Below are 13,359 nucleotides of genomic sequence, written 5' to 3' on the forward strand. Positions count from 1 at the left end.
TTTCAAAATTCCAAAATGAAGTCAGAAATAGATTGTTATTTCATGACTAGATGTTATAGGCCGCTATCTGTGGCCTTAGGCCTTGTTAAAGCTTCCCTTTAACTATCTCACCACAGACACTCCTTGGAGTCTCCACCCCTAGAGTTTGGTTGAGTCCAACAGTGCTGGTTGTCCCTGGGGAGGACCCATTACTCACCATTGCAGGAACAGTTCTTCTTCAGGTAGTGCCGAGGGGTCAGGATGCTGAGCCTGGCTGTGCTGTATGTGGGTCCAACCTTGGGGTCCAGGTGCACTGTCTCTTGGCAGATTTGACCCTGGCAGCTTGGCCCCTGGCAGGGCACCACAGGCATGCCTGACCTCATCTGAATGCCCACAGAGTGCTCCATCTCCTTGGCTGAGCGAGTGACAATGGATGCCAGCTCCTGGAGCTTGTAGAAAGTTCCAGAATGTCCCTCAAAGACCAGGAGCACATCCACACCAGCCAAGGCCTCTGCAGGTTGAAGGCTGGCCAAGTGGATGTTGGCTCGTTTGATGTCCAGCTTGTTGCTGAGAAATCTCTGCAGGTTCCTCCAGTGGTCACTCACCAGTTCCTCCGGAGTGAGCTGGTGGAAGCCCAGCCACATGGCCTGCTGCAAAGCCTCCCTGCCCACATGCCACACGTGGACATGGACCCCAATAGTGGTGGTGAATGTTCCATCACTGACGGTGACGTTGAATGAGTAGCGGCCACGAGGCAATCCCTGGGTGGCGATAATCTTACCATCAGAAGCACCCACTGAGAAGCGCCTGCTCAGGGTTTCTTCTCCTGCTAGGCTGTAAGTCAGCGTGTCCTGGGGGTCTCGGTCTGTGGCATGGATTTTACCCACCATGCCACCCTGGAACTCCTCCTCCCCAATGGTGATGAAGATCTCCAGGGGGAGGGCAGAAGGTGGATAATGACTCTGTTCTGTGATGTGGACGCTGACAGACGTCAAAGAGGAGAGGGGAGGGACACCACTGTCTGACACCTGTGAACAAATCCAACACCACCATTACCCAAAGGGCTCAGAACTCTGGTCCTATTGAGGCTGAGCCTCATTGTTGTTGTCAATTGTCCAAGAAACCCATATATTGTACCCATAATAACGTTGTGTTCAAATGTTCAAATGGTGGAGTGAGCAAGTACATTGTAGAAGTACACCCACTATGGGGAATTGTGCATAACACAAACAAGATATTAACTGATTATAATACTACAAGGTCAGCAGTTCGAACCCACCAGCCACTCTACAGGAGAACGATGAGGCTTTCTGCTCTTATAAAGATTTAGAGTCAGAATTGACTCCATGGCAGTGGGTTTGGATTTAGGTTATAACACACAGCTAATGACAACTAGGAGTTCTGGTGTGGCACTGTGGGTTAATGTGCTGGACTGCAAAAGTGGTTTGAACCACAAGGTTGGCAGTTCAAGCTCACCAGTCACTCCTCAGAAATCCTATACAGGGACACTATGAGTTGGAATTGACTTAACAGCACTTAACAACAACAATGACAACTAAGTACAAATTGTATGCCAATCAATTTTAAAAGCTTTAAATATACTATATTTAATTTTTCTTATGAGATTTGTTGTTGTTGTTGTTAAGTGCCATCAAGTTGATTCTGATCTATAGCAACCCTGTATGGGGTTTCCGAGGAGCAGCTGGTGAGCTTGAACCACCGATCTTGCAGTTCAAACGGCTTTGCAGTCTGGTGCATTAACCCACAGAACCACAGGAGATAGGTACTGTAAAAGGCTCTGTTTTACCAAGCTATAACTGAGGCACAAATAATAAGGTAACTGGCCCAAGGTCAAATAACAGGTAAAAGCAGAGAAGAATTTTAACTTGTATCTATGTCCATTAAAAGAAAAGAAAAAAAAAGCAGATGTCATCAAGACAGTTTTGACTCATGGTGACCCCATGTGTTTTACAGTGGAACTACGTCCCATGGGGAAGTCAATGGCTGATTTTTCAGAAGCAGATCGCCGGGCCCGTACCTCTAGGAAGACTCATAACTTCAAATGTTTGGTTATCAGTCAGGGACTTAACTGATAAATTACTTGCACCACCCAGAGACTGTGTCTATACTGCATGGTTTTAAAATTTGTTTTCTTGTTGGTCTGTGTTATTGTTGTTGTTAAGTATTGTTGAGTTGGTTCCAACTCATAGAGATCCTGTATAGGGTTTCCAAGGAACTGCTCGTGGGTTTGAACCACCAACCTTGCAGTTAACAGTCCAATGCTTGTAGCACCACATCAGGACTCCTTCGTTGGCCTATAGTGCCACCTTATACAAGGTTGCTATGAGTTAGTCAACTTGACAACATTTAACAATAGTGCCCCACAACGAATGGGAGTAGAAATACAAAATAAGTTTTTACTGAACTCCCATCTGGGCCTGGCCCTGTGCTGGGGAGCCACTCTTGCTCATCTCTTCAAGAGGCAAATGCATCATATCCTTGGAGAGCCCATTTAGAAGGTTTTCAAAACCTGGGTTTCTCGTCCCCTGCTGTATTCCTAGCAGCTAGCATAGGAACCAGACTTTAGCAGGGGATCAATAAATACTTATTGAAAGACTGATTGAGTGATTCAATGGATTAACACATCATCTTTGTATCTTTGCAAATTATGATAAGACACAAAGTAACCACACCTGCCATCTGAGCTGTAGACTCCTGTACCCAATTACCCAGTGGATTCAGATGTCTTGGGAAACTCGAAGCAAAGGTTTGCAGACCAGAGTCCTTATTTGACTCCATTAGCCTGTCCTCACTCACACCTCTATAGTCTTCCTAGTCTCATAAATGGCATTGCTAACTACTCTTCACTAGAGCTGGGAATTCAGAGGTCCGGATTCTTTTCTTTGCCCTTACCCAGTCCATCACTAATTCCTATATATGGACATCCAAAATAAGTCCATATATAGTCCATCACTTCCAAAGTCTCAGCCCCACCGTCTCCAGCTGGGATGACTTCTTATTGGCCTCTGTCTATCCTTGTCACTTTAAATTCGCTATAAAATGTCAGAAACGAGCCTCCGGAGACACAAGAGTGATCACTTCCCTACTTGAGAAGCTGCAACAATTTCTCATTATATTTAGAAGAAAAGCAAATGTATGACCAAGGCCCAGTTCAAACCTACCTGCTGCTCCTTGGAAAATCTATACAGGGTTCCTCTGAGTCGGTACTGACTCAACAGCACATAACAACAACATAAGTAGGTCCCTGGGTATGCAAATGGTTTGTGCAGAAAGAAAAAGGTTGGCAATTCAAACCCACCCAGCAATGCCACAGAAAAAAATGCCTGGTGATCTGCTTCCATCAACATTGGTGGTGGTGGTTGGTTATGTGCCGTGGAGTCGATTCTGACCCATAGCAACCCTGTACAGGGTTTCCGAGGCTGTAAATCTTTACGGGAACAGAAAGCCTCATCTTTCTCCCGTGGAACAGCTGGTAGTTTCGAACTGCTGACCTTGAAGTTCTCAGTCCGATTCCTAACCACTATGCTACCAGAGCTCCGTATAAGATTACAGACGAAGAAATCCTATGGAGCAGTTCTACTCTATACCACATGAGGTCACTATGAGTTGAAATCAACTCAAGGGCAATGGGTCTTAAAATTAAATTTACCCAGCATAGATTCGATTTTTACCTGTAGTAGATCAATTAATTATTTGTTGTGCCTCAAGAGTGTCAAAGTTTGCTCTTAAACAAGATGATCACCCTGGCCACAAGACCTCTGTGACCCTTTCCCCACAGCTCATCTCCTCAGCGTGCCATTCTGACCCCGACTCATTGCACTCTGACCACCGAGCCTCATTCTAGGTCACTCCCAGCTGTTTCCAGCTCAGAACTTGGCTCATCTTGCCCTTTCTACCTGGAGCACCTCCTGTCCACTTTTCACATGACTGGACTTAATGTAAATGTTTCCTTTTCATAGAGGCAGCTCTCTTCTGAATACTTACATGAGTTTCTCATCATTTTATTTCCTTATCATAATTTATAAAGATGTGTCTTTCTTCATCGGCTTGTTGGTTAGCACTACAATTAGAATGAAAAGCCCAGGAGAATGAGGACTAGCCCCTTCTTGTCCTTTACTACCGTCCTAGAAACTAACATAGGATCTGGAATAGGGTTAGGTATTCAATGAATATCTGTGGAACAACTGAAGCCCAGAGGCGTTTACAGAATAGTAGGGCTTTGGGGGAATGAAATAAGAGACAGCCACTGTTTCTTGGGAACTTCTCACTTGACCACCACCATCACCCCACAACACCTGCATAAACATGCTCTCCCTGCAGAATTCTGAGAGGAAGGTCTGATTAGCACAAGAAGTTAAGAGAGTTGTTCTGGCCAAACTCGAGAAAACAGAGCACGGTGTGGGCGTTCTGCCTGAGTGCAGTGTGGGGATTAAACACCGGGACTCTAGGATCAGGCAGCATTTGGATTTGAAGAAACCAACCTCTGCCACTTACTAGCAGTATTACTTTAGACCTGTCACTTAACCTGCCTGTGCCTCAGTTTTCTCATCTGTAAAGTGAAGTGGGGGAGAGGGTAGCTAGATCAGTCTTAAAGAGGGCTTGTTGTTGTAAGTGCCATTGGGTCGGTTCTGACTCACAGTGACCCTGTATAGGGTTTCCAAGGAGCCTCTGGGGAATTTAATACAAGGACGCATGACAACCCATGACAAGTACTCTGTAGCCTTTCCCTAAACATAGATGCCCTGGCAGAGCTTTTATCAGCACATTTACTGACCCCACAGCCACCCCACCAGCCAGCAAAGCTCTCACCTCGATCTGCAGCTCATACCATTCCTGTACCCTCCTGCTCAGGCCCACAGTGGTTACTAACCACCCATCTGGGGTCACATGGAAGGCAGAGCCGATGTTCCCCTTGTTGATCTGGAATGAGTAGGGGGGGCCATTCTCTGGGGAGTCTGGGTCACTCAGGATCAGCTGCAGGACTTTGCTGCCGACAGGGGAGTTCTCCTGAGACAGAGAATGACAGGAAACCAAAGAGCAAAATGAGTCCAGCCTCCTCTGCTGGCATCTTCCTGGATCCTCTGGGCTGGGACAGACACTCAGCACTCCACTGCTCCCAGCTGTGACTGGACCTCAAGTTCACACTCATCTATTTGGCCTCGTCTTTGAGTTAGGTGGTGACTTGTGTCAGTCTCTGCCAGAAGCTCCCCCAGGGCAGTGCTGGATCTTAGAAACAAAGCCCTGGTGCTTGAAGGGTCCTTAGAAACCCTTCCTTTATTACACAGAGCAGTGACTTGTCCAAGATCACACAGCTGATGACTCACATTTAGAGACTAGTTAATGTCTGAGATCCATATAAGGAGTCCCTGGGTGATCCAATCAGTTAGCTCACCCAGAGGTGCCACGAAAGAAAGGTCTAATAATCTGCTTCTGACAGACCATGACCTTGAAAGCCATGAGGCAGAAGACAAGTGAAGTCCAAGGAAGGTGGCCCAGAACCCTGGCATAAATTCCCTGCTGAAGTAACCAATTCTGGATTGGAACTGCCCATCATCAGCCCTTTTGCTATGTGAAAGAATAAATCTTTCTTACTGAATACACTTTTAGTCAGATGTTCTGTTATTTGCAGCCAAAGCATCCTTACTAAGTTGCATAATATATAAAAGAGGTTAAAGTGGAAACAGAGTAGACTCCAGCACTCTCTGCTTTCCAATTGACTTCTTTATCTCCCTCACCCCTTATGGATCCCGATGGCTCCTCATAGAATCCCAAGACTCTCTCTAAATTCCTCTTGCATCCCACTGGTACAGTGGAAATAGCTTGGGATCTGGAAAGTCTCCTGGGTTTAAATTCCAAGTTTTATCACATTCTAGCCATGGCACTTTTTGATGCCTCCACTTTATAAATCTATACAATGGGTACTATCTACTTCAGATGGTTGTTATGAGCCACACATAAGTTTATGGGTATGGAAGTGTTTAGCACAATGCCTGATTTTAAAAAATTCCATAATTCACAATTTCCCTCAGCAGGGTGAATTGTTGGGGGTGGATATCAGTGGGCAAGGTGGACTTGTTTGCTAGATTGATACCACTAGTTAGCACCCTCTACTAAAAAAAAGAAAAGAAGGAAAGCTTGCCTCCAGGTATCTCTGGACGCTTGACCTTACCTGGATGCTGGTGCTGTAGTTAAGCTGGAAGAATCTAGGCGAATTATCGTTGACATCAACCACTTGGATATCGATGTCTGTGTCTCCATGGAGTGGGGGCTGTCCGCTGTCTGTGGCTCGGAGCCTTAGCGAGTAGCTAGAAATCTACCAAGATGCCCAATGGAGTTAGTAATGGGCCCCTCAGTTCTACCCCTTGTGTCTACTGTTTTTTGAAAACTAAGATGAAGACACTACTCTATGCCCACTGGCAGTGCCCATCATTAGTATTTTAGGGTTCAATCAGACAGAAATAACTTTGATTTCCAACTCAACCATTTACTAGCTATGTGACTTTGGTTGGATAAGTGACTAAACCTCCCTAAGGATAGTATCTGTTTCCTGGGATTAGTGTGAGGATCAAATGGGCTAATGCATAGAAAGCACTCAGCAACATGCCTGGCACAGAGCAAGTACTCAGTAAATGGTAACTATCAGCACTGGGCTGTGAACTGCAAGGTCGGCAGCAAACTCACCAGCTGCTCCTCTACAGGGTAAAGCTGAGTCGGAACCAACTTGACAGCACTCAGCAACATTAACAATTGTCATGGAGTCCTGGTGTGGCATTATAGTTAGGTGGAGACTTTTTAGGATAAGTACTGGACCACAAGGTTGGAGTTTCAAACTCACCCGCTGCTCCTCAGAAACCCTCTACAGGGTCACTATGAGTTGGAACCGATTCAATGACACTTAACAATTATTGTCATAGATTCCTGGTATGGCACTGAGGATAAGCGCTGGACTGCAAGGTCAGTTTGAATCACAAGACTGACAGTTCAAACTCACCTGCTGCTCCTCAGAAACCCTATACAGAATCATTATGATTGGAATCAACTAGACGGCACTTAACAACAACATTATGTCATAATGCAATAATACAACATTGGGGCATCTTTCTGCTCTGGTGAGATCAGGTGGGGCTTCTCCTCGATGACTCACCTGCTCCCAGTCCAAGGCCTTGGCCACCTGTAGCTGTCCCTTTTTGGGGTGGACAGTGAAGTGCCCAAGCTGATTCCCTCCTACCAGACTATAGGTGATGGCACTATTGAGGGGTCCATCTTCATCAGTTGCTGACACCTGCAATTTGGGGTAGATGGGCTGTGAGTGGAGAGATATGAGGAGCTAGAAAGGAATCCTGGCCCTGGGAGTACAGAGGGGGCAGATACGTCCAGTGTATTAAGTTAGCAGTCCTTGGATCATAGTTATCCCTACCAAGAATGTCTCCTTATTCACATCCTAGTATGGATCCCATCAAGCCACAATTCATTCACTTATCTATTCATTCATGCAGCCATACTGATAGGGTGCTAGGTCTTGTGTTAGGTGGTAGGAATGTGCCTACTGAATATGCCCCCGGGAAGAATATGTCTGATATTGTGGGTAACTCCAATTGGGACAAAGCATTTGAACATAAAGAACACAGTGATCAGTTCCACCTGGGAAGATTGGAAAAGGATTCAAAATGCTCCAAAGGACAAACAGGGCTCCTGGGAGAAGAGCAGGCTTTCCAGGCAGAGAAAACAGTATGAGCCCAGAGATGTGAAAGTGCAGACGATGTCTGGGGGAAAGGTGAAGCTTCGTGTGTGATTGAAACTCAGGTTGCATGGGAGAATGCAGAGTGGAGGGAGATGAGACTGTGAGGCTGGCTGATGAGGGTCACATAGGGCCTGAATATGGGCATATGGAGATTGGTTTAACTCCACCAGTAGGGAGCAGTGGCAGGTTTAATGCAAAGAGGTATTATTTAGTGTTTCCCCAGTCCCCTTCCCTGCACCCACTGACACTCCATGTCACTCATTGACCAAGTCTCTCCCAGGATTTGGTGCCTCTGGAAGCTATCTCTTCTCTTTCCTTTCCTATCAAAGCTTGTCTATCCCATGTCCCACTCTATCAGTATCCAATCTTGATCAAACATGGTCCTGAGATCTTCTGTCATAAGAAGCAGTTTGGCTGAGTGGCTAAGAGTCAAAGTAAAGTTCATAGTGTATTAATTTAATAAATAAATCTATGCTCATAGCTGACCAGGAATGGAGGCGGGAGAAAAAAATTCATTCTTGAGTCCATGTCTCACAACAAACAAAGCTGGGCTCCTTACTGTAAGGATGATGTCACCCACGAAGGCATTCTCCAAGACCCTCACACTGTACAGATCCCGGGGGAACCTGGGCTGGTGTTCGTTGACATCAGTGATGTTGACCACGATTGTGGTCATGTCATTGAGGGAGGAAGAGTCCTTTCGGATACACTCAATGGACAGGAAGTACTTGGGGCTTGTCTCAAAGTCCAAGCTCCTATTGACATACAGGATCCCTGTAGAAACCAAAGATGATGGAACAATAAGGCCAGTGGAATCACAAAGAAAGAGAAGACTCAGGGATCTTGAGCAATATCCAGGAGAGGCAGCTCAACTTTGGGAAGCCAGATCTCCTCACCTCGTCCCCTCCATCTCCTTTCCTCTTTATTAGACTCATTCCCAACAGCAATATTTCCCCCTCATTTACTTCAGAAATAGGCCACTTAATCTGTAATATCAACTGTATCTCACATAAATCTGTAATAATCCTGAGGACCAGAAACAATTATTGTTAGTCCCATTGTATAGCTGAGTCAATTAGTGATTTTAACAAGTGACTTGCCCAAGCTCACCAGCCAGTCAATGACAAAAGTTACATTATAAAAAAGGCTTCATACTAGCCAATGTTAGGAAATATACTCATTATTCTGAAAACGGGAATAGAAAAGGACAAGGACCTATCCTGCCAAATAATTTATGGTAGAAAACTCCAACCAGTAATTCCAACTAGTAAATGAATGAGGAATGATAGGATTAGAAAAGTCACCATTTGAAAAGCCCTAATGCTGTAAACATTAGGAGTCCTGATGTGGCACTGTGGATTAATGTGCTGGACTGCAAAGTCAGTTTGAACTGCAAGGTCAGTTGCTCCTCAGAAACTCTATACAAGGTTGCTATGGGTCAGGACTGACTCGATGGCACTTAAAAACAACAACAACAATGCTGCAAACCAGAAGCCATGATAGTACAGCAGGTTAAGTATTGGGCTGCTGACCTCAGGGTTGGTGGTTCAAACCCATTCATCAGCCATTCCCTGGGAGAAAGATGAGACTGTCTGCTCCCATAAAGATTTACAATCTCAGAAACCCTAGGGAGGAGTTCTACTCTCTCCTCTAGGGTCCCTGTGAGTAGAATTGAGTCAACGATTGTGAGTTTGGTTTTGGTTCAATGGTACAAACAGTTAATGTGCCCAGTTGCTCACCAAAAGGTTGGCCTTTGGAGCTCTCTCAGAGGTGCCTCGCACAAAAAAGGCCTGGCAATCAACTTGTGAAAGCCAACCATGGAAAACCCCATGGAGCACAGTTCTACTCTGACACATACCAGAGTCAACTCCGTGGCAACTGAAAATCATTTAGAGATACCCACTGAAGTATTTGCGGATGAAACGGCATGATGTCTGGGATTTGCTTTAAAATAACAATGAGTAGGTGTGGGAATAAAGGATAAAGATAAAACCAGATTGGCCGTATGTTGATAATTACTGAAGCCGGTGATGGGAACATAGGATTCATTATAATGTTCATACGTTTTAAATATCCATAATAAACACAGCTCAACAATAGGTCACTGTTTTAGGAAGTAGGAGTACTGTGGCAGGGTTGCACTGTGCCACCTGAAAGGCCCTTCCATGAGAACCTGTGAGGCTGACCTAGACTGTTCTCCGGCGAGATGGTTTCCCACTTCCCTCTCTCTCCATGAGAAGGTAGGAACGTTCATGAGTACTCAGGGGTTTGCAGAGCAGCTCTTGGAGGGAAGCAGGCAGCCAGCTTCCAGCAAGTGCTTTGTGTTCCTGCAGCCAAGGACGGAAATTCGCCTCACCTTCTGGAGTGGGCCTGAGCTAAGGCCATAGATCCTCAAACTGTGGGAAGAGGTGGATCCCCAAGGGCCCTGGGCACAGAGTCCTGGATGGGAACATGGGTGAACAAGTTGTTGTTGTTGTTAAATGCTGTCGAGTCGATTCCGACTCATAGTGACCCTGTATAGGTTTTCTAAGGAATAGCTGGTGAGCTTGAACCGCTGACCTTGCAGTTCAAACGGCTTTTCAGTCTGGTGCGTTAACCCACAGCGCCACACCAGGGAGGCTACCAAATTAGCTGGGTCCAGGGTGAAAGAAGGTATGTGGACAGATGCAGAGTGGAGAGGAAAGGGGGTTGTGGGCAGATACTCCAACGCCCTTTTCAACATCCCATCGTTTTCTCGGGGCCTCTGTGTACATACGTGTGCACGCATGCGTAGACTCATTTGCTGGCTCACCTGTACTAGCATCCAGGTGGAAGCTGCCCTGCTGGTTCCCACTGACGATGCCATAGCTCGTCTTCTCTGCGCCTGGCCGAGTGAGGGTGGCCAGATATAGCACCTCGAAGCCAGGCCTGGCATCCTCAGGCACCAGCACGCTGTGCTCGGTGCTCAGGAACACAGGCAGGTAGTCATCCAAGCCCACCACTGAGACTGTGACGGTGCCCAGTGTGGAGAGCGGCGTCGGCGTGCCCAGGTCAGAGGCACGGACCGTGAGCTCCAGCATGGCCTGCGGTCTGTCTCGCAGTGGCTTCTCCAGCCTGATCACGCCCGTGGTGGCTTCGATGGAAAAGTGACCATCAGCAGACCCCGTCAGAGAGTAAACCACCTGGGCATTGGTGCCTGTAGGGGAGACAGAGGCATGATTCATACTGGAGCCCCTCCTCTGTTCCTGTCTGTAGCAAACCCTCCAATCACAGGGGGACTTGGGGAAGGGTCGCCATAAAGGCTGATATGCTTGGATGGATCAAGCTATTTGCTTCAACTGTGATATTGTAGGATAAGCACTGTAGTGCTGATTGCAAGATAGGCAATTCAAATCCATGAATCAGAACCGACTTGATGGCATTTCACAACAACATGAGATGGAATCTACTCCAAGGAAGTGGGCTTTGTTTGTTTTCTGAAGGCTGTGGGTTTGATTTTGCTTGGGGTCCATAGTGCAAAAGGTAAATGTGCCCAGCTGCCAACCAGAGTTTGGAGGTTTACGTCTACCCAGAGGTGCCTTGGAGGAAAGTCCTGACCATTAATTTCTGGGGCGGGGGGAAGATCAGCCATTGAAAATACTATGGTGTGTTTTATTCTTACACACGTGAGGTCACTGTGTGTCAGAATCGATTTGATGGCAGTTTTTTTGGGGGGTGGGAGGGGTTCTTGATTAGGATGTCCAAATCCTCTTAGAAAAATTCTTGAGGGCTTAGTTTGTAAATCTATCAAATTATCTGAAATATTATGTAAAGGTTAGCGTTCAATGTCAGCTTATGGCATGAACAGAAGGCAAGATCAAAATTGCCTGTGGTGAATTCTTTGGTTGTGATGGATCAATTCTGCATTTTAATTGTTACCTGGGTTAATGCTGCAAAGAAGTATATACACACAAAGTCATATGTACACACATACATAATCTACACATACACACACCATTTCAGGATGGCAGAAGCTATGATTAATATAACAAGGTAGAAATGTTCATAAATAACTCCAATTTGCCTTGCACAGTTTTAAAGAAACAACCCAATGAAAATAACACCCTTAACATAAAATGGAAAATATTAGAAATGATTCAAGTGCACTATGTAGAAAATTCATCAAGGAATTTTAATAGTCTCAAAATTTTGTGGAGAGCTGGTATGGCACTGTCGGATATTGGACTGCTAACTGCAAGGTTCACAGTTCAAACCCACTAGCTGCTCCTCAGAAACCCTACACAGGGTTGCTGTAAGTCAGAACCAACTCGACAGCACTTAAGAACAATAGAGTTGGTGTAAAAAGTTATTTCTTATGGAAAATTGAGTTGAAATCATCGTGACTGGTGTGTTTCTGTTTAAAACTTCTCTATGCAAAATGCCCTTGAAATTAATTGGCAGGATTGAAACACCTCCAGGTCTTGGTGACTGGGGGGAGAAACAGTGAGGATGAAGTGTTTTGTACCTGCCTAACAACATTGCTAAAATCTTTTACTCCACGATACTTACATCTTTAATCTGTAGACATGAGTCCTACTTTTATGTGTCCATACACTCAAAAAGGGGGTATAGCCTTTATTCCCAGAGAAACCCAGAAGAGCAAAACGCCCACCCAAGGTGACCCCAGAAACAGAAGTGGCCTCCCTTCCCTGTTCAGACTTACCTTGGTCAGGATCTCGGGCAAATACCACAGCCACGGGTGTCTTAACTGTGGTATTGTCAAAGACAGCCACGGAACAGTGGCTGGGGAAGAACCGTGGGGCATTGTCATTCACATCTTCCACGTGGAGAATCACTTCTGCCTGGCATGACCGGCCACCTCCATCTGTAGCCTTGGCAACAAGGTTGTACACATCCTTCCTTTCACGGTCTAAAGCTGTGAGGGTGGTTAGCTCCCCTAGCCGGAGAAACGAGATCAGTTGAGCTTTCTTTGGGGACATACCTCAGCATGTGCCTCTAAACATCTACCCAGACATACAAGGTTTTGTTATAGAGGAAAATGGTCAGTCTTGTGCATTTTCCCACTCCCTCCTGTATCCCTAATTCTCCCAACACGTTCTACCACCACAATCACTACTTTAAATCCTCACCAACAAACTACAAATAGGCAGAAAATGTTAAAGGGTAATTAGGCAATTTCTAACTACACATAAAATGTTTTACGCTTTGGCGTACAATTTCACTTATAGGAATGTATCTCAGAGAATAATTAACCTAAGAATATAAATAGATGAATAAGGACATTCTCTGCAGTATTTTTTTATAATAGCAATATATTAAGATCAAATTACATGATCCCCCAGAAGGGACTGGTTAAATATATTATGGTTTAGTCACATAGCAAAATACTGCGCAACCAAAAAGGATTTATGATCGAATTTTATGTACTGTTCTGTTACTATCACCAAGATATTGTAGCTAAGTGAAAAAAAAGCAAGTCATAAACCAGCATTCCACTTTGGTGGAAAAAAAAATTGGGGGAGATGCATGGAAAACTAGTCTGATAGAATGCATACCAACAGTACTTACCTTTGGTGGTGAGGGAGTAGGTATTATAGGGACTTACCAGTATCTGCATAATTTTAAAACATTCATTCAAA

The 13,359-nt window shown here is 45.3% G+C and overlaps 1 protein-coding gene across 1 annotated transcript in view; it reads right to left on the minus strand.

Annotated features, from left to right (window-relative positions):
* The window catches only part of FAT2 (FAT atypical cadherin 2), an 82,677-nt gene that overhangs the window by 14,201 nt on the left and 55,117 nt on the right, over window positions 1-13,359 (minus strand). The window contains exons 12-18 of the mRNA XM_006863897.1: window positions 12,423-12,656; window positions 10,533-10,916; window positions 8,301-8,515; window positions 7,145-7,282; window positions 6,170-6,313; window positions 4,810-5,007; window positions 197-1,007 (exon numbers count right to left, since the gene is read on the minus strand). Coding sequence (XP_006863959.1) covers window positions 197-1,007; window positions 4,810-5,007; window positions 6,170-6,313; window positions 7,145-7,282; window positions 8,301-8,515; window positions 10,533-10,916; window positions 12,423-12,656 — 2,124 coding nt within the window. The remainder of the gene's footprint in view (window positions 1-196; window positions 1,008-4,809; window positions 5,008-6,169; window positions 6,314-7,144; window positions 7,283-8,300; window positions 8,516-10,532; window positions 10,917-12,422; window positions 12,657-13,359) is intronic.

Source organism: Chrysochloris asiatica, unplaced genomic scaffold, assembly GCF_000296735.1.
Source record: "Chrysochloris asiatica unplaced genomic scaffold, ChrAsi1.0 scaffold00057, whole genome shotgun sequence".
Taxonomy (NCBI): domain Eukaryota; kingdom Metazoa; phylum Chordata; class Mammalia; order Afrosoricida; family Chrysochloridae; genus Chrysochloris; species Chrysochloris asiatica.